This window comes from Cryptomeria japonica, chromosome 5, assembly GCF_030272615.1.
Source record: "Cryptomeria japonica chromosome 5, Sugi_1.0, whole genome shotgun sequence".
NCBI lineage: Eukaryota > Viridiplantae > Streptophyta > Pinopsida > Cupressales > Cupressaceae > Cryptomeria > Cryptomeria japonica.
The window spans coordinates 668,218,936-668,241,323 of record NC_081409.1 but is presented as its reverse complement, the minus strand read 5'-3'; the positions used below and the strand labels follow the sequence as shown (position 1 = coordinate 668,241,323).

The 22,388-nt window shown below is 37.2% G+C and overlaps 1 protein-coding gene across 4 annotated transcripts in view; it reads right to left on the bottom strand.

Moving 5' to 3' along the window:
• The window catches only part of LOC131054877 (uncharacterized), a 253,597-nt gene that overhangs the window by 208,672 nt on the left and 22,537 nt on the right, over positions 1 to 22,388 (bottom strand). For all 4 annotated transcript variants that reach the window (XM_057989514.2, XM_057989511.2, XM_057989512.2 and 1 more), the window contains 4 exons: positions 6,768 to 6,880; positions 6,549 to 6,605; positions 1,521 to 1,616; positions 1,341 to 1,411 (listed from right to left, as the gene is read on the bottom strand). In XM_057989514.2, coding sequence (XP_057845497.2) covers positions 1,341 to 1,411; positions 1,521 to 1,616; positions 6,549 to 6,605; positions 6,768 to 6,875 — 332 coding nt within the window. In that variant the 5' untranslated portion in view covers positions 6,876 to 6,880. The remainder of the gene's footprint in view (positions 1 to 1,340; positions 1,412 to 1,520; positions 1,617 to 6,548; positions 6,606 to 6,767; positions 6,881 to 22,388) is intronic.

Genomic DNA, 22,388 nt, shown 5'->3' with positions numbered 1-22,388 from the left:
CTTGATGTAACTACAGTTTGATAATGTGTATCGAACTTAATTATATTGCAATGTGTATCGAACTTAATTCCAAACCAATGGGTGTAACTGAATGGCACGTTCGTTTATTAAAACAGGTATAAACGCTTGTATTCCTAATCTATGTAAGGTGGGTGCTCGATTTAACAATATGGGATGTTTTTGCATAATCTGTTTAAGTACGTTCCATATAATAGGTCCCCTATCTCGAATTAAAAATTTAGCAGCTCTTAGATTGGGAGCAATCTGTCATTCAACCAGATCACGAATTAAACATGCTTGAAAAAGCTCTATTGCGATTTCTCAGGGCAATCCACATTGATACAATGAGAGAAGGGGACCTACCACAATAACAGAACGACCTAAATAATCAACCTGTTTTCCAAGTAAATTTTCACGGAATCTTCCTTCTTTACCTTGTGTATCGAACTTAATTCTATCACAATGTGTATCGATGTTAGTCATCAATAACAATTTGTGGACATGTCTACGTAGAGGCATATCTCTACGCGGACTATGTTCACGTAGAGACATGTCCCCGCTGTTGTATATATAAAACCGATTCAATATGACTTGGGAGGTACTGTAATCAATAAGTGCCGAACAAGTTACAGCAAAATATATATTTTGGAATCGTTGGATTAAGCATACATCAGCAGCATAATATATACCATTATGATCTGCATTACAATCTCTTTATATTGTTTACTTCTCCATATCATCAGATTTGATATTATAATTTCTGCAAATTGACATATATATGTTAATATTCAAGAAGAAATTATAAAGACTTTGCGATCAATATCTTATATAGAAAAAAATAAATACCATAACCTCTAAACCTGATCAAACTTTAACACAACCGCCAACATGTAATGTTTTTCAATGTTTCATCTTTGCTAACGCTAATGGGTGAAATTGTTGTGATGAAGTTGAGAAAAAGATAAGGGGAACATTTCACATACACTGATTCTATCAAACGTTAAAGTCGATTGTTCGCATTGTAAACCTTGGAGTTACCTTATTTGATCATATATTCTTTAGCATATGAGGTTTCTATGTTCAAGGGAGGATAGAATACATAGTATTTTATTCTGTATTCAAAGTGTCCTAAAAAACACATCAATAGATACTATTGTAACATTTTTAATTTTCAAGAGCAATAATCTAAAATAAAATCTCTTAAACTTGTTAAAAATTACAATTTGAAGAAGTTCTTGTATTAATAATGGTCAAATTTATAAATCTCAAAATTTAAATTTGATATCAAAAATTAAGAAAAAAATATCAAATAGTTTAAGCATGTTTAGAAAATTACAAACCTGACATCAAATGCCACATTACTTTTCTTCTCAATAAATTTGACGATTGGTACCCTTGCTTTCCCAATCACCTAGTTAAAACCAAGCCAAAGATGAACAATGTTTCAATGTTTGTCTAGAAAATGATTCTTCCGAATCTGTATGGTAGAAAACATCCAATCTACTTAAAGCGTTTTTAACCTGAATTTTAGTTGCAAGAGACTTTTGCAGCAAGGCTTTTGCAAGAGCTTGCAATCCATTTTGAGGAACTTGAACATCAGAATCCAAAATCACCACCTAAAAAATGACAAGCCGAGAAGCTCATTCTTTGAAACAGGAAAATAGCACACCAGACAAATTAGCAATGTCCCATGTACAAATACTCACATGAAAATATATCCAAAAATTTAGGCAACATCTAGAAGACTAGATTTAACAGAACATTTTTTTTTAAGTTCAAGAAATCCAGCACAAAAGCTATTGTTGTAATGCCAATGTATTTCATTAATAGTTAAGAATCGAATTCTTGTCCCAAATTAAAAATGTCTTTGCACCTTTAACTTTTCACTTTGCCTCTAATTTTTCCTTGGATAGCAAATATGCCTATGCTTCTGAATGTGACAATTCAAAAAATATGTTCTCATGTAGGATCAAAAAAAGAACTAATAAGGGCCCACAATCTTTATATTCAATTAAATTATACAGTATTCAGTGAAGACACAAAGAACTCTCTTTCAACGTAAAAACCTTTCTTGGGACTGAGTTGCAAACCAAAAGATAAAGATGTTTTCAATTAATAAAGAAATTAAAAAATGCTGAAAAATTCAGCAAATAAATAAAATAAAAGTCAGTGTTTTCTAATTTCATGCCCAATGAAGAAAAAAATGCTTCTTTTCCTGTATTCCAACCAGTGTAGCCTATTTTTCTTTTTATAAAACAAAGCAAAGATTTGAACTCAAGGGACATTGCCCTTGCAGATCTAGGGGAACACCTCTAGCATATTCCTTGTTGCAATATAAGACAAGGTTGAGGGAAGAGCCCCAGCCATCAAGACCAAATTAAGGCCTATAATGCCACTTAGAACTTCATGGTGTGTGCCATTTTTCATAATTTTATCATTTTTCACCAAGCTTAAAATCCATAAAAAAAGCAAATGTTGAAACAATAAAGTAGAAAGTAGGCCCTAACTGAATGAAAATATTATAAATATTCACTAAAGAATGAGTTCCCTCAAGTTCATCCTAACCAATCCAATGTTCGGTTACTTTGGAAAAATCCTAATCTACAATTTAAAAGAGAGATTTCAATAGAAAATTCAAAAAACAAGTAATTCACAAGCAAAACGAAAAAACAGCAATGTATTTGCTAAGTTACCAATTCAAGTTCAAATTCGGCTATAAGGGTTCAAGTATGTCGATACAACATATATATCTGGGGTTGGGTTCATTTTGGGTACATCATTAAAAAACATATAAAAAATCATATTTATATACATATTTGCAAACTAAAATAGGAATTGTGTTTAGAGTACCACATAACATGCATATAATAATATTTTTTAGATTGTAGAACAAAGAGAATGACGAAGAAGATTACAAGAAATATTCGAGGAAAATCTAGTCCAACGATTCCGGATTCAAAGCCCTTCCCGAGAATGAAGAAAAAACTGAAGAGTTAACTGAAGCCGTAGTCGAAAAGAGAGGAAAACCTTCACTAAAGAACTCTTAAAGGGAAAGTGTGAAGAAATCGCCACACTTACCACTCCATGACAAAACATACCAAAACCTTCCGGACCAATTAGGACAATCATCCGTATAGACAACATCGAACGACAAAGAAGAAGAAAGAGACCATGGACATGATTTAACTAGAGCATTTGCATATAGCATACGCCACATTTGAGAATTATCCATCTTGGGAGAAGAGCCAAGAATTGGAGGATCTAAGTCAAAGACCCCTAGATAGAAGGAGTGCGAAAACGGCCCTCAAGATAACCAAAGTGCAAATGATGTTGAATGTGGACGAGTGAAGGACTCGTATGTGGTTGTGAGTACAAGATAGGCACTGGAACATACAATGCAAAACTATCTAAACAGGTCAAAAGCATAAGGGATGTATTGAGGAAAGAAAATGGCAACTCCACCAACCAATCCGAATGTGGAAAGATAGAAACTTTAAAATTTATGGGGAACGGATTTGAAGAGCCTATGAGGCAGTCAAGACGTACAAATCCATTTGGTAGCAAGCAGCTAGGAAGACAAAGATTATTGGTTGAGAGCATTTCCAACGACACTATGGGGTATAGCCATTGACTAGTTCATGGAACTTGACCAAGAATCTATAGCCTCATGGGACACCCTAAAGAAGGCATTTGAGATAGAGTTCAAACTATTGAGAGACAACAATGAGAACATGGCAAAAATATACAACACTAAGCAAGGAAAAAATAAAAAGGTACAAGTTTATAATCGTACACCCAAGGAGTTGTTGGTAAAGTTGAAGAACCAACCAGCCAATGGACTGAAGAAGCAATGGTTCATTGAGGGATTGATCCCTTTGTTGCACAAGATGATGAACGTGGCACCTCCATCCTCGAACGACAATGCTTACAATAAAGCAATGGACATCAAGAGTGAATATAATCCTCCCAATGGAAGACTAAGATAGATGATGACAAGAGCACTGAAGGTACCAACGACCAAGAATCGAAAACAATCCTAGCCTTCCAGCAGGATATCATGAGTATGAGAAAAGAATTGAAGGTAGAGAAAGAAACTAATGAACTATCTTGTACTAAGTGCAAAATTAAGGGGCACACAAAAGGTAATTGTCCTATAAAGATGTTGTCTAAGATTGCTAGGTGATGAGTCATTCAATAAAGGAGTGCCCATATAATTTGAAGAGCAAGAGTACAAAACTATTATTTATGCAAGGAGAGTCGTCCACCCTAGCGACGCCACAAAATTCATCTCCAAACAATTATCGAAATCAAAAAGGTCAAAGCCAAATATAGTAGGCAGCAGGTGCTCTACTAGAAGTAGCTGAAGTGGTTGTTGAGGCGGTGCTAGTTTTGTAGATACGTGGGCCACAAAGAGAGCCTATTGTGCCCTAAAGTGCTTCTTCTTCTTCTTCAAGGTCGATTGAAGCAAATTGAGATTCAAGTATGGATGCTCTCATGGCTAGTTTTGCCCTCTCCCTTTGCAACTTTTTCTCTTCTCCAACTGCAAGTATGGAATTCATTTCGCTTTTTATTTCTTTTGTGGCCCCAGGATATACCTTAGCATCATGCTTACTGATGCTTGTAAGGTGGTATTTGAGACGTTTTATGCCTCGATGAAATCCTCTTTCACATTTAATGCATACTACCAACCCAGGTTTCAGTCCTTTAAAGGCATACTTCCAAGCATTGTCTCTAGCACCTTTAGGAAAAGTCCCTACATATCCAGATGGGCATGCATCTACTGACAGGGTAGAGCCTAAATCTGAACCAACTGTATTTGCCATTATAAATTACTGGTTAACCTACACACACAAAGTGAAAACCCAAAGTTAATATTTTAGTATAAAAATTTAGCAAACTAACTCGATGAGTTTAAATAATTTTAGACATCATTGAAAGTTAAAAAAATAAAAAAATAAATTGTTAGGGTTTGAATTTTTTTGAAAAACTAGAGATTCTTGAAAAAACAGTGAAAAATTCAATAAAAATTGTCAAAAATGTTGTTAAATCTTATTCATTGGACTCTAAATCAATTTAGACTACTTAGGAGAGGCTATTGTTGATTTTCTATTAATCTTGATGCAACAAAAAAGAAATTAAATGTTAAAAAAAAAAAAATCAGAAAACCTACATGGAAATCTGATTTTGCCTTGAAAAACACTTCAAATCCGCTCCAAATTGACTAAATTTCATGGAAATCAAGTAAGAAATGCTTGGGAGGGTGTTGTTCCCCTTAGTAGCAAATTAGAAGACACAAAATGATCAAATGACTACCTTTTTTGACATTGCTGCCTTTTGTTTCTGCACGGCCAAGTTTTTGGCATGGACTTGCGGAGTTTTTGCCAAACTCACGAGTTTTTTACTACTCGCCAGGTACTTGGTGAGTAGTCCATTGAAGCATGCAATAAGAGAATGGTACACTGAGATTGATCATTTTAGAGCTTAAGAAGAGACTTTCTAGAATCTCGTCCCACTCTCTATGTCAAAAGTACAGTGGAATCATCAATGATATAGTCATTCTTATTGTTTATGTAGATGGCTTTATTACTATTTATCATAGGAAGCAAGGCTAGCAATATAAACCTATATTACTAGGAAACATAAATAATGTGGGTACAAGCACAATAAATGCTAATATTTTTGGAGCATTTGGAAATATCTACATAAAACCATATAGACATAAAGATCAATAAATGCAATACCATTATTACGTGCACAATTAGCATTCAAATTAAAAAAGTAAATCAAAACACTATATAATTCAAAAAATTGTAGCCATTTAAATTATAATTTATGGTTTGCATTAAGTTTTTTTTTTTGTTGCTAATATAACTTTCAGCAGCCCCCGCCATGCTTTCATCCTAGAAACACTGATGGCATTTACAAGGAGGAGCTGGCAATTTTGAAGAATCCAAGATGGTCGTGAGGAGAACAAGAACCAGGATAAGCACAAGAACCATTTCAGTTTGGTTAAAGAAGGGGATTCTAAGGAAATCAGGCAAAGTAGATTGTATATATTAAAAAGTTGTAGTCAGATCTCTATTGAAGTTTTGTCGTGACCTAACATGATCTCATGCATTTAAAACAATTAGATGTTCAGTTCTTTTAGGCAGATAGAGATCTGTTTATTCGCCAGCATAAGTATTCAAGAGTACTTAAGAAATTCATGATAGCAAATTCGCAGACAATTAGGATATATCACAGAATCCAATCAGTAATCTCAAATTTGGATATTGATGTTCATCAGTTTTTATTACCCAACAATCAGCTTTGTTGGATGCAAGCAATACTTGAATTTTCAAAAATGAGGCACTGAAATCAAAACAAACTGCACATTTTGCTTTGTAAAGACACCATTCTGGGGGAAGATGGGTGGAATGACATCTTAAGATGAAATAACAACCCTTGCTACATTCATACAATCATGAGAACCAGTGGCTGATAAATAAAAAAATTAATAATGGATTTTTGTGTGTGCACATTTTGAGTCAGCAGACATCAACACTTACATCAATGTCACTACTGGGCAAATACAGCCCTGTCCCGAATGATCCAAACACTTTCACCTGCATATCAACAGACCATCTTTCAATGATTATTCATTGTCATCTTGCAATATCTATATAATATACTTGGTATATAAAATGTCTATGAAGTCTGACTCCTACTACAGATATTGTATGATTCTACCAGTCAACACTAAATTTCAACAAGTTGAAAAAAAATACTTGGCAATCAGGCCATATATATTTGATGACTCCTGAAACACGTTCAACTGCTGCTATGCGTGCTGCTTGCTCCTCTGGAGTTGGGGAAAGAAAATGGCACAAGTCCATGATTTCTGCATTTCCATGCTATGATTTCAGCTTTAAAGATTTGAACCTTGGTAATATTTTACACAGGGAATTTTAATAAACGCGGTAAGAAATATCTAAAATATCTAAAAGGCATTCCTCTTTGATAAATATACTCAAGCATATCTATTTCAAAAAAACTAACAAACAATGTGTACAATTTAATGCAAGAACTTTGAGATTATGATCTTTCTGTCTCCTCCAAAAGGGATGAAAGCCTTATTGCAATATTTCAAACAACAACAAAAATGCTCATCTTGGAAAGAAAGTTCAATATCCATTATTTAATCAACATAGCTAAGAATCACTAAGAATCACACTCAAAATTTGCTAAAAAATAGTTTAAGCAATGACTCCATAGTGTATACATTTCAATTTCCGAAACCATTCTTTTAAACTGTAACTCAAGGTCAACTTCAACACCAAATGAAAGCTTTTTGAAGAGGACAATTTCAATTCGTAAAAAATTTATGCCATGCACATAATATGCAGACAGATGAATATAAAAAACAATGTTACAGAAGTATGATTAAATCAGTCCACTGAATTTTACTAAAGTATTTTTCTGATGAACTTATGAATAGTTACGAAATGTAGCCAATAGTTTTTAAAAATATATATATATATTGAAATAAGCATACAAATGACATTAATAGTTATAAATGTTGTTTAAATAAGTTGAGTCCAGTTGGGCATTCTTGCAAATAGCTTGCTAAATTTGGACTCTGTCATGTCCCCTCTTTAGCTCTGTCTAGCAGAGACATGTGAGTTAGCCTATTATGGAGTCTTGTAGGCTGGCAATGGTGGATAGAGACTCAGTCGGGATATTCAGTGTTTGGATTTGGTGTTTCTGGCAGTAGTAGACCAGTTTGGAGCAGTTCCTTGATTTTAGGAGGCAATTCCTACATTTTAGGAGGCAGTTCCTACTTTTAGGAGGTTGTGACAGCGTCCAGGGTTGGGGTTCCATGAGACCATTCCTTGGTTTCAGTTTCCGGAGATTTGGGTGTGTTTCCTAGTTTCTAGGAGCATCCCTAGATTTTAGGGATGAGACTGCCAGTTGATCCATGATTTCCGACAGCAGTCATAGACAGGGGACAGGTTCAGTTTCAAGCTTTTGGTGTGTTTCGAGCTTTCTGTAGCTATTTGGGTTATATTTTTAATATATTTAAATATTTCCTAAGTTAGCGTTTTAATATTTTAAATAAGGCTATGTCTATAGCCATTTCGGAGTAATAAGGGGTTTTTGGCTTCATCTGGATTCGTATGCCCATATGTTATAGCTCGTTGGAAAGGTCTTGAACTTTTCTAAATGACTTTCACTTGCCAGGGTCCTTTTGGCGCTTGGAGTTATTTTATATTGAAAAAGTGGTGTTTTCTCTATACTTGGGTGCCCAATATTGGGAAATATGACTTTATATTAAAGCGCACTTTTCATATATCTTTAGGGTTTGATTTGGAAGGAAAGAGATATAAGGAGAAAGAAACCTAATTTGTCATTATCTTTTACATATTGAAAACTTGTTTGGTGCGATATTGCTCTGGTGGAGCAATTCCTCAATCTGGGACGCAAACCCCATGATTGGTACTGGCTGGGACGTAGCCCTCAGCTATTGATTGGCAGTGGATTCTTTTGGCATTGGCATTATTGGTCAGAGTGTATGCGCTATTCCTTGTGGAGATTCAGATTGCTTGGTGAGGGTTTCAACAGGGTGGTTGAATTTCCCAGCTGGGCGTGATTGTTTCAGCTTGATACCACCATTACAGTAGGTACACTATACGCTGGAAGTGGTGAAGGCTTTCATTCAGCCATAGCTGGTGTTCTTGGTTGGTGTTCATCATCTACCCTTCAATTGGCACCATTATTGGATGTAAGCACATCCCCAGTGTATAGGGAATAATCTGGATATTATAAATCAGAAATCTGCCTAGTACAATTTGTATCAATTCTGATTTAATTGAATGTTCTTACTTGTTTCAGTTTCCTTCCTTATTTGTTGTTCTTTATTCATTACTTGCTTATATATTCAAAAAAGATACAAATAGAAACCAAACATTCTGCAACTTCTCTCTATTCTGTAAGACCATCAACAAAAATCACTGAAAAATATAGTTTATTATTTTAAAAATTACAGCAGATCAAAAAGGGGATCCATCAGGGATCTTTCAGTGGTATCAGAGCTTTGATACCTGCCAGCCTGTGGGGTTAAGTTTATTTTTCGTAGAAGAGCTCAGTACGAGCATTAGAGTGGGATAGAACAGGAACCCTTCATGGCAAAAGGACAGGAAGGTGTCGGAGTGAATCAGGCAGAGGGAGACAGACAAGAACGAGAATTGATGAGAACTCTCATCACTACACAGCCCAGGATTGCTCAGACTTTAGAAAGAATACAGGAAACCATAGAGCGTTTGGAAGTGGATAGACACAGAGGCAGACGAAGTAGATCAGTGTCTTTGGCTGGGAGTCAGCATAGTCATAGATTGCACGCATCATCCAAGAGCTCCCTTCATTCCCCTAGGCGTGAGCGGCCACATGTACAAGCTAGGGACAGGCCCTCACTTCCTCAGTTTGCACCAAACAAGCAACTGACATGGGAAGAACCACTACAGGTGGAATTTTAGGATTCAGTCATGGCGGCTACAGGTGAGTGGAGAGCCCTACCCCTAGAGGTTAGGGATGTCTTTCCTTTTCCCAGTATTGTGCACAGCGTAGAGATACTGCCAGGTTCAGAGGAGACCGGGGCTACAGACCGCAGCAGCAAAACTATGACCTCAGTAGAGCTATTGGAAAAATCACATTGGCTACGTATGATTGGACTAGTGGAACAGGTGCACGAGCTTGGGTACACAAGTTGGATATATATCTTTCACTAAGACCCATGCATGAACGTGAGGCCATTTAGTTTGTCGTCCTGCATTTAGAGGGGGTTGCCTATGACTGGTGGCACCATGGATTGGTCACCCAAGACCACGCCATGATCCACTCCTATGCAGAGTTCACTGAGTGCCTCATTTCTCGATTTGACCGTAAGGACACAGAGCTCTATTATAGGGAGTTGGCACATCTGAGACAGACTAGGCATCCAGAAGCTTATGTCAATAAGTTCCAGCGTATTGCAGTTATGGTGCCTGACATGCCCCAGAGGCGCAGTGTTATGTTATTCATTGAGGGATTGCAGGACAGGCTTAAGGGAATGGTACGTGCCTTCAATCCACCCACCCTTAAGGACGCCTTAGATGTGACATTGAGGTTGGATACCACTCCTACTTCTTATCAGACAGATAAGAAACCTTTCAAAGATTCACGGCCTCCACAGAAAGCCAACACCTCACAGTTTAGAGATGGACAGTCAGCTAGACCTCCTAGGATGGACCAGGGGACACGGAATTAATTGAGGAAGAAACTATGTTTTTCCTGCAAAGAGCCTTGGGAACCCGGACATCGTTGCATGGGTAAGGGCAAGGTTCACTTGATTGAGGTAACATCCAAGTTTGGGGATGAGGATATACCAAACACTGATAGTGAGGACAGCCCAGAGGAGACTATGCAGGAACAGCTGCAGTTGGAGATAGACATTCCTGAACCCTTGGCGGCAGCGAAAGTGACTATGGCTACCCTCTCCAGTTATCCCAGATTTCATGCCTTTCGATTGAAAGGTACTTTATAGGGGCAGCGAGTCATGAGCTTGGTAGATACAGGGCCCACTCACAACTTCATTGATCAGAAGTTGGTTGAGCTGTGTGGGTTACAGTTTGAGGTATTTGATGGTTTTGGATTGAAGGTTGCAGATGGTGCAGTTTTGGGCTGTACTAGGAGGATTCCACAGCTAAGCATTCAGATGGGGGATTATACCTTGACAGATGACTTTTATATTCTACCTCTGGAGGACTATGATGTGGTTTTGGGCATGTAGTGGTTACAGGGTATTGGGTGGTATATTATTGATCACCACCGCATGCAGTCAGAGTTCCTGTCTGTCGGGAAGAAGATAATTTTGAGGGCAGCTTCAGACGGTGGACCAAAAGAGGTGTCTTCTCGCAGGATGGAGACTATTATTAGACATGATGATGTGATTTGGACTACATGTAAATTCTGTAGTGATAGAAAAGAAGTGTGCAAATTTAGTTAATCTATCAACCACAACAAAAATACAATCTTTACCTTCGGATTTTCGTAAACCTGTGATAAAATCCATTGATATACTTTCCCAATTCCGATCTGGTATAGGTAGTGGTTGTAATAACCCTGCAGGATAAGTTTTCTCTGCTTTATTTTGTTGGCAGGTGGTGCATTCTTTGACATAGCGTAGGACATCGTTTTTTAATCCTTTCCAAGTGAACCTTTCTCTTACTTGATGATACGTTTTGAAATATCCAGGATGCCCTGCTAGAGGGATATCATGCATCAATTGGAGAATTTTTTCTTTCAACTTCGATCCTGGAGTTGAATAAATCATGTCCTTGTAATAAATAACATCATTAACAACTTTATATGTATCATCTTGTACATTACCATCTAGCACTTCACATGCAAAAGAATCTTTTGAATACTCGACCAGTAATAAAGATTTCCAATCAGCTGTTACTACAGATATCGCATTGATTTCAGGTCTTCTAGATAAAGCATCTGCAACAACATTATTTTTACCCTTTACATATTCAATCTCAAAGTCGTAAGCTTGAATCTTACTGATCCATTTCTGTTGCCTATCATTTAAATCTTTTTGTCCCAAGAAATATCTCAGACTGTTATGGTCAGTTTTCACTACAAATCTACTACCAACCAAATATTGTCTAAATTTTGTTAGTGCATGCATGATTGCCAACATTTCTTTATCATAAAAAGAATACAATTTCTCAAGGCTATTAAGTTTCCTGCTTTCATAAACTATAGGATGCTTGTTTTGCATTAAAACTGCCCCTATTCCATTACCAGAAGCATCACATTCCAACACAAAACGCAGATTAAATCTGGAAAAGCAAGTATTGGGCAAGAACTCATTACCTCTTTAAGTTTATCAAATACCTGTTGAGCTTCCTCAGTCCATCGGAATGCCCCCTTTTTGGTAAGATCTGTCAAGGGTGCCCCAAGCTGTGAAAAACCTTTGACAAACATCGTGTAATAACTGCATAAACCAAAGAATCCCCTTAATTCTGTAAGGTTCCATGGTGGTGGCCAATCCAAAATGGCTCTTATCTTTTCTTGATGAACTTGTACCCCTGTTGCACTGATCATATGCCCTAAATACAAAATTTCAATCATTCCAAATTCACATTTAGGCGCCTTTGATTCCATAATACCAAGAACTATATCAATATGTTTCAAATACTTTTTCCAAGTTTTGCTATAAATCAAAATATCATCAAAGAATACTAGCAAAAATTTCCTTAACTGTCTGGTAAAAATATGATTCATACAGGACTGAAATGTTGCCGAAGCATTTGTTAGACCAAACGGCATAACCAAGAATTCATAATGACCATAATGACAGCGAAAAGCACTTTTATGAATATCTTGTTCTCTTAACTTAATTTGATGATACCCGGATCTCAAATCAATTTTAGAAAAATAAACAGCACCATGCAATTTATCTAACAATTCATCAATTCGAGGAATTGGATACCTGTTTTTGATTGTTTTCTTGTTAAGAGCTCTGTAATCAATACACATTCGAAGAGTTCCATCCTTCTTTTTTACCAACACTACAGATGATACAAAAGGACTAGAACTAGGTCTGATATGCCCCATGTCCAATAATTCCTTAATTGCCTTTTCTATTTCATCCCTGAATGTTTTAGGGTGTCTATAAGGAGTAGTGATAACTGGTTTAGCACCTTCTTCTAATTCAATAGTATGTTCAAATCCTCTATCAAATGGGACTCTTGGAGGAATATCACTAAAAATCAAATGATGTGAATCTAATACTGTTAACAAATCATCTTGATAAGATTTAGATTCAAAGCCTAATACCTTGTTGGAGATTAAACATTGTGCTGACCATGCCACATCTCCATGTCTGAAAATAACCTCCATTCTTCTAGCACTGACGATCCTGGGACCACTGTTAGACATACCACAAAGGACTACCTTCTTATCATCAATTTTAAAAGAGAATTCCATTCTTTTAAAACTTTGTGTATGTTCATCTAATGTTTCCATCCACTGTATGCCCAAGACAACATTAGTGTCAGCCAAATCAATCACATAAAAATCATCAGTAACAGTGTAATTGCCGAGAGTAATATTCAATTAGGAACTTTATGAGTACTAGATAAGTTAGTTCCACTTGCTACTCTAACATCAAATCCCTCATGTTTTTCAGTCTGAAAACCACGTCTTTCCACAAGTGCTGCATCTATGAAATTATGAGTAGAACCACTATCAAGCATAACAATTACACGCTGTCCATTCAAAACTCCTCTAACTCTGAAAATATTATAATGTGGAATTCTTGTCATGGATGTTATTACTCCTCCTTGTTTAGTACCTGTTTCTGACTCTGTGTTCTGTGATGCTCGTTCTATGTTAGGATCAACATTCTCTTCATCCTCACTGTCAGACATAACCTCAATATAATGAATTTTTCCCTTTCCTAAACATCTATGTCTAGGCTGCCATGCTTCCCTACAACTGAAACATAGTTTTTTCCTTCTGAGCTCTTCCCTTTCCTCCTTATCTAACCTGTTTTTAGGGAAATTATCTTTGTTGAAAGGTTGTCTGTCTTTTTCTGGTTTAGAGGCTGGTCCTTTATTAAAAAAAATTCCTTTTGAAGATGGTTCTAATTCTCTTGCTCTTTTGACAGCTATTTGTAAAGTAAGGGGGTTTACGGACTTAACCCAACCTTTGAGGGAATCAGACAATCCATCTATGAATAGTACAATCTTATGTCTTTCTGAAATTTCAATAACTAAGACTGCCAATTTTTCAAATTCAGAAATATACTACTTCACAGTTCTAGTTTGCTTAAGCTGAGTCAAATCTTTAAGATGTAATTCAGGATCTTTAGAATCAAACCTTTCAATAAGTTTCTCAGTGAGCTCAACATAAGTACCTATCAAATTATGACCCAAGGTTATTTGCCCATGATGCCACCATACATGTGCTACACCGTCAAGATGTAATGCAACATATTTGATTGCCTCCTCTTCCAACATAGGGTTTAACTGGAAGTATGTGTCTAATTTTTGCACCCAAGCCCTAGCAGTTGTTTTACCTGTTCCATTAAAATAAGGAATGGACATTTTTCCAATTTTCCTTTGCAATTCACTGTTGTTTCCTCGCTGTCCTCTTGGCCTATGTTTCATTTTGACATCTAAATATTCTCTAAATGTCATTGTTGATCTGAATTCTTCTCCAAAACCTAACCAATCCTGATGCATTTCTTCCTATATTTCTCTTATTGTAGGTTCATTTTCAGGCAGCTGGTTTCTAGCAGTAAATGTAGGCATAAATGGTCTTGTTGTTCCTGTTCTTTGTGGCTGATTATTAACTGACTGTTCATCTCTACCCCCATTGTTTCCCCCATTATTTTGATGTTGATTATTCTGTCTTCCATTATTTTGGTGCTGATTTATATTATTAGCCATAAATTGGGTCATCAAGTTGGTCATTCTGTTAACATTATCTTGCATATCTTGTTGATTCTGATTAATGCAGCCAATAGGTCCCTATTGTTATCCAGGTCTCCCATGTTGGTTTCAAAAATAAATTCCTCGTCAGTTTCGGTGTGGCTATCCTCAATTTCAAATGGAATAGATGAACTACTTTGAGTTAAGGTGAGTTTTGAAATCTGTTCTGACGGGCCCTAGTACTTCGGAAATTATTATTTCCCTGGTGCATACTCAACTGTGCATTAAATTTTCATGAAGTTTCAACACCCTACAGGCTGACAGGATTCAAAAGCTTTGATACCATTGTAAAATTCCTTAATTATTTATTAGACATTTGTCCCTTTCATTAGCAACATCTTTTCCAATATAGCCAGTGAGATATGGCGGAACAATGAATAACATACAGGCAGGGGATATTTCTCATTCACATCCATGTCCTCCATCTTGGGTGCCCATCCTTTTATTAACATCAGTTGGTTAAGAATCCCATAATAGTTAAGACTATTTACGGTGTTAAACAAAATACATGTAATTAAAAGACATGCCTTGTAAATATTAATTATTTATATGAATGAATGGGAAGGTTTATATAAAATAATTAATATATTTTTATACTTTCGTCATCATTTGTTAGGGGACATGACATAGACTCTCTTTGTACATAACTATCTTTGGTCAATGAGACACAAAGCTCTATGTACAACTACAAGCTTCTATGCTCTCCTAGAGGTAAGCATGTGCCTCTTAAGAGAGTGGATGAATCTATAAGTAGACCCGTTCCTCTCAACAGATGAAGAGCTAGAAACTTGAGATAGCAATCAAATGGCTAGAGTGGTATTCATAGAATTTGGTCCATGGCAATTCCACCACAATATTGGGTCCTCATGTTACATAGTTGCCATATCCATCTTAGCTGCCTCAAAATAACCCCCAAGAGTGGCAAATTTGGTCCACTCAGTATAAATGATGTTGGCCTCTACAGCATCATACATCTTCTCAATGGCCTTAAAGAACCTTGCCTTCACCTCGACATCCTATATCAATGTATCTTTACTAAGCCTATGCTCGTATCGATTAGGGTTCAATGCATAGGCAGCCATGTACAAGGGAGTGTTGAGCTTCTCCCATCTTTGATGAATGATTGGCTAAATGTGCTCATTATAGAATACTAATGTGGGGTCCACTTGCACTGCAACGTTCGTTTGGTCAAGGATAGAATGAATGCACTCATACACCTTGACCTATCCAAGGCTAGGTGCATCAACATCCTCATATCTAATGACCTGGACAGCTAGAGTAATGATGGAGACTATATATTTTGCATCACCCTAAAAAAACATCACTCTTCATTGTATCCGTCACTCTAATCCCTTGCTTTGTCTTGGACTCAACCCACCAATTTTGTTTTGCTCTCATAACCATTACCTGCAATTCTTCTTGTAATTCAATCATTCTCTCCAAGAGAATGATATAGGATGCATATCTAGTCTCAATAGGTTTCAAGAACTCCTTAGAGAAGCTCCTAAAGAGTGCATGTAAAGTGTGGTGGTTGCAAATAAACATTTGTACATCTCTAGCATCATTGACCACTACTTTGATCCACTCAATCTTTTTAATGTCCTTGAGTGCATTATTCATATCATTCACACAACAATAGTTCACCAAATATGTCTATAAGTTGCCTCAACTAATTTCCCTACAGCTTTGCACACATGGGCCGCACTTGTCACTTCTTGGACCACATTTTGTGGCCCAAAATCCCCAATAGCATCCTTCAGGATATGAAACTAAACGATCAGCATCTTTGCAATGCTCTAAACAATCAACCACCTTAAGAAAATATGGACCCTTTCTACATGTAACCATGATATTGATGAGTCGAATTAATGTCCCCTTCTTAATGATGATGCATTCAGTGGTCCATTGGCCTATTCCGAAGACCCGTAGGCTATGTGGAAAGGAGAATTAGGGTTTCCATCTTCTGTGGAGTTCTGCTCGAGCTTGTCAGAGTTAGTCAGGAGGGAATTCTTCAGTTCTGCTTGTGGTTTCCTTCTAGGTTTTCCATGGACTCCAGTGTGGCATAACATGCAGTTAACTCTTTGGTGAAATGTGAACTTACTATTTTTAGTAAGTTAGGGTTTGGTTGTCGGGATGGTGCAATCTTACTGATCTTTCCAATCTCTTTCTCTGGGTGCGAAGATCATGATCTTACTATTTTTAGTAAGTCACAGTTTGGGCATTTCTATTTTTGCCAGTCTTGGATATGGTCTCAATCCAGCACAGTTCAGTGGTCTTCATTGCTCAGCTTCATCCTTGATTTTGTGATAATCAGTATTGGAGTTATAAGTTATTTAATTAAATATTATTTCCTTATCCTAAGGTTTAATATTTAATTATTTTAAGACTGATTATTGATATTGGGAATTGTGCATAATATGATTTTTTCCGAAGTCTGCCTAGTCGAATTATTTTGTGTTGAGGAGGGACGCCTAAGTGAATGAGGGGACTTTATTTTATTTGACAAAGTATACTTTCATGCCAAAAATTGTGGTCTTCTTCCTAGCTGTGTTTTTGACTTGGATGTGGCGCCATTCTGAAATATCCCAGACCAATTTTTTTCAATTTTTCAATTACAAAGAGTAATGCAACACACATCCGTTAGGGTTAGCACTTAAACCAAAACGATGCGGAAAACAACTCTAACCAAAAATGTACACCAGGATCCCGGGTTGGGCAAGGTGTGAGCATATGGTCAGAGGGTCTTAAAGCATTCTGAAAGTAACTCTAACCAAGAATGTGCCCAAGATGGACTAACATATGGTCAGACGATCTTGGTGCATGCTGAAAGCAACTCTAACCAAGAATGTGCCCAAGATGGACTAACATATGGTCAGAGGATCTTTACAATTACAATTGCTGAAAGGAAAACTCGACACCAAGCATGTGCTTTCAAACCCAGGGTGGGAATGGAGCTACCATATGGCGGAGATGCTAAGAACTTAGAAATGGAATTAAATGTAAATAACAAGCGTGAAATGAAAATGAGACGAAATGCTGCCAGTGCTACTGTTCAACTTACAATATGATAGTAAATGCTTGCCAAGATCATAGGATTAAGACTATACAATGTTGTAACAATATAGAAGGCTCTCTCGGGCTTAACAAATATGATAAGTCCAAGAAATTCTACTCAAGGATCAATCTTAATATTCTGATTTATGACAGACCTGCACATGAAATGCTTAATCAGCAACACATGGAATCACTAAAATGCTCATTACTCTCTCAATACTAGTCCGAATGACCCAAAACCAAAAGCAATGGCTTCCTATGAAGGAGGCGACCCAACCAATACCAAGAAATCAGACATTAACCCAATAGATTATTTATCACAAGCCCCAAGGCAATTCCCAGCAGTGACGCCAGGCAAGAATGGCGATTCTTCTCTATAAAATAAAACACTTCATACTAGAATCTGCAAAATTGCACAAAGGAGCGCCCAGCCAAAACAAGAGGAAATATGCAATACCCAGAATGAATATGTTTTTATTTTGAAATATATGAGTGAAACTACAAATCTGCCCTGCTAACCGCGACTCCCGAAAATGAAATGAAATGCAAATAATTGAACTTCAAGCACAACTCAAGCTACAATGCAATCCCCACTACAAACTCTCACAACTACACTAAATCACCACTAGTTGCTATCTTTCAAGCAAGAAGCAATGCCAAGGCTAGGAGGCATTCATTCCTCAAAGCAACCCCAATACCATTCCGGCAGAGTAACATTACAATAGACATAAGATACCAAATGAAGGGAAGAGGCCTCCATTTATAAGCTTAACAAGGGATCTCTAGAGGCTTCTAGAAAGTGCGCCCTAATTTCACATTTGAATTTTCCTCCAAGAGATGGCGCCACTTTTAAAAGTATAATTAACCTTTATTTTAATTCACTTCTCTTCATAAAGTTGGCACCCCTTTTCATAAGCAAGATTTTAGACCTTAGGAAATATTAAATCCCTTCCATAATGCGTCCACCCTTGAAGACCACCTTTTAAAAGAACTTGAAGTGATGAAGCTAGGCCAAGGGGTCAACTTTAAAATATAACATTAAAACATAACATTATTTAAATGAAATGAACTTATCTCTTCAAAAACATCCCAAGGCCAAAAGTGACGAAGCCAACTGAACCAACTGAAGAAGAGAACCAACTGTGTCGAAATAATCAGGACCACTGCCAGAAATAGAATTTACTAAAAATAGTAAATTCCAAAAAGTGCTCGGAACACAAAGCCGGACATACCACTACGAAGCCCTTTGAAAACCCAAAAAGAATAAACGATCCAAACTCTAATTCATGAGCAACAACAAACTCCAAAATTGGAAACCCTAATTTCACCCATTGAGTAGCCTACAGGTCTCCGAAATAGGCCATCGGTCAACTGAAACATTATGCCTGAGAAGGGGACATTACACATTCTTGGGTCCACCATGGGGGAAATGAAAAGCAAATTTGAGGGGGAATTTGGAGGCATTTGAATTTCAATTTCAGTCTTGGAAACCTATTTATACATGTGCTTGGCCTCTCATTTGATCATCAAAAGAAAATATAATGTTATGCTGTCAGATTGATTCCAGATTTCTTCGAGGGTGAAAATCTCCTAGACTTTTCAATTGCAGTTTCGAGTGTGAGACATCACTCCTAGATGAGGCTCTATTGTGTGAATTTCGTGGTGTTCTTGTCGATTGCGTGTGAGGATTTGAGAAAGTTGGGTTGCTGCTGTAATTTTCAGTGTTGTTGGTTCCTGTGTGGCTGAAGCGAAGTTTCGTTCTTACCTCCCTACCTGTACGACCTATCATTCTGGGTATTGGCTCGAACAACTTCTATGCTATAGGCGATGCGTTTGTTAGTTTGCAGCTTTTAATTTGGAGTCTTTGTTTTTTATATTGCAAATTGTACTTTTCAGCTTGGGCGTGGATTTTTGGGAGTGCATTGGGATGTGTGCTTGGTATTTTGGGATGTTTAGAAGATCCATTTCAATTTGTTCTTAGTCGCTTGGTTCTTAGTGTCAGTTTGGGTGTGATTTGGGGTGATTTGAAGGAGTTTTGAGTGAGATATGAGCATTTTAGTGTGATTTAGTGTTGCTGGTTATGCATTTCTAGCCTACTGTTATTTATATCAGATTTTAGGAAGTTGGTGTTGAGCTGGTTTGGTGATAATATCTTTTGTGATGAGCATTCTCTTCTATTATATATTTCATATATTTTGTAAGGTTGAATAGTAGTACTATCAACCATTTCTGAACTGTGAGCATACCCACTGAACAAGTGGAAGAGGCAGGTTTGCCACCTATTTTCTGGTATTTGTAACTCAGTCCTCCCACTGAATAAATGGTCGAGTGATAAGTTTTATGTATTGTCCTCTCGCTGAAATATGCGGTCAAGTGATAGCTTTACGTAATGTCCTCCCGCTGAAATACGCGGTAGAGTGATTGAGTTCTAGTTTCTTGTTGTTTCCCTTGGCTGGTTTACTGCCAAGAAGTTTAGATTCTATCCTACTGGATAAGCAGAAGGGGCTGGCTTGCCGCCCGTGCATTGTAATTTCAGTTTGGTTTATGGTGCTAACGATCTCTGGAACACCGTATGCTCTCACCCTCCCAGATTGGGCTCTCGGTGTACAAAAGGTGGAAGGGTTCCCTTTCAGTAGTTTAGATTATTTCTCTAACCTTAACGGGTTATGGTGTTTTCTTTGTAATTCTTACTGCCAAAAAAAAACAAAAAAATTAAGGGAATATTACAGTGGACAATACCTAATGTCCATCCACCCATCCATGACTATATTGCATCCACTCTTCACCCAACATTCCTTCATTGGTCCTCAATTTATCTCCCCTGGTGGCACATATGATGGTCCTCCCCTTGCTACCATTGACAGCATCCCCTTATACTAAGGAGATCAAGCTACATGAAAGGAAATGCCATCAGCAAAGAAGAATTTTCCAATGGCATCATCTATATCTTTATTTAGCATCTATATCTTTATTTAGTTGCACATTGGATAAATTAGCTATGGGGTTGCAAGCATCACTTGTCAATTTGTGTTTCCCCCTAGCCTCTACTACATAGGTTCCTGAAGAAGAACCTAGCATCTATGCTACTCTCCTCTACATAGTATGACTAGAACCCTATGGCTGGCTCTGATGAGCTTGCACTCTATGAGACAAAGTAGCGGGCATGGGCTTAGCTGCATTGTCATCAGGAACACATCCCATAGCTTGTACATCTCAGCTCTATATTTCAAGTTTGTCGGTTTCCCTAAAACATCACATGCTTCCACACCTTTTCCTTGAATATGAAGAAGGTGAGCATTAACTCTAGCAATGCTGCCATAAAGTTCTAGTGCACAAAAGTTGCACTTCCACAACCTTGCGCCCCAAGAGGTCCCTTCCCTACTTGGTAATTTTATTGCAAATTGTTTGAGAGGAGACTTAAAATAAAAGGACCCCTAGCATACTTTGCCAGTTATATGGAGGGGCATTCTATACTTGCAGCTGCACTTGCCATGGAACTAGTGGTTTGGGCTTCAGGTTCAACCTCATGTTCACCCCCCTCAATCTCAGGGCCATTTTTAGATTTCCTACTTTTACTATGAACCTTAAACTCATCCTTACTCATGCAATGAGAGCTTATTGTGACACGGGAATAAACAATATAAATTTAAATTTTATTGATTTATAATTCAAAAAGTTTCAACCTGGTTTCAACCTAATTTGACAAATTTGAAAATAAAATTTAAATTTCAATGTTTAATCTTGATGACAATATGAACAATGAACAATGAACATTGCAATGAATCTATGGATATGCACTTGCAGCCATGTCTATGAAATTATGATTAAAATAAAATTTTGAAAATGAAACTTCAAAAAAAAACAAAAAAATTGAAAAACAATCACAGAATCCTAACTTGAGATTGAAAAATCCCTTCCAACTTGGTGTAGAATCTCTCTTCTTGCTCCTTCTCAACCCTCTTGCACTTGTGGCACTTCAATCACACTCTTTCACTCACTCTCTTGCTCCTCTTCAACCTAGTTGTTGAAATGAGATTGTGAGTGAATATGAGGACTTAAGAGTGTTTTATAGACTTTAGAGGGAACGAGGAGGGCCACTTGCCATTAGGGTTCAGCCTCGGGCTCCTATATTGAACAAAAAAAAATATTCTTTTTACCTTTTTCGTCGGCCCAAGGATAGGAGACTTTTGTGGCTCCCTAAGATGGTCAAGGGACACCTAGTCATCCCCCAAATGTCTCGTCTTCCCTATCGTCCTAGCCGTGTCCTTGTTGTGTTGGCAGTGGCAGTTCAGCAAGGAGACATACCCTCCCTATCCCCACATCCTTGAAACGACAAGGATTTGGCGGGGAAGGGTGGGGAGGCAGCACGTCCCCATGTTTCAATGCTTAAAATTCACCTTAATAAATAATAAATATAAGTCATCTTTTAATTCACCTTTTGACATATTAATTGTTTAATATTTTAACTATTTTTTACACATTCACCCAAAGTTGCTGAAAATACAAAAATAATTCAAAAGAAGTGTTCATGGAGGTTCGAGATGGGGGGATACAAGGACTATGGGACAAGGGGCCCAAGTTTGGGGACGGCGGGGGGATGGTGGCAAGAGGGTTGGCGGGTGGGTGGTGTTGATATACATATAGTACTTGAAAAACAAGTTATGAAAAGGTGTATAAGAATTACATTTCAAATGAAAATTTCGCAAATTAGTAATTTAGCAAAGTTGCAAATATTAAATACTAAGATTTCTTCAATACTAAAATAAAATTTGACAAATGAAATTGTCAAATTGTAGATTTCTATTATATCAAAAA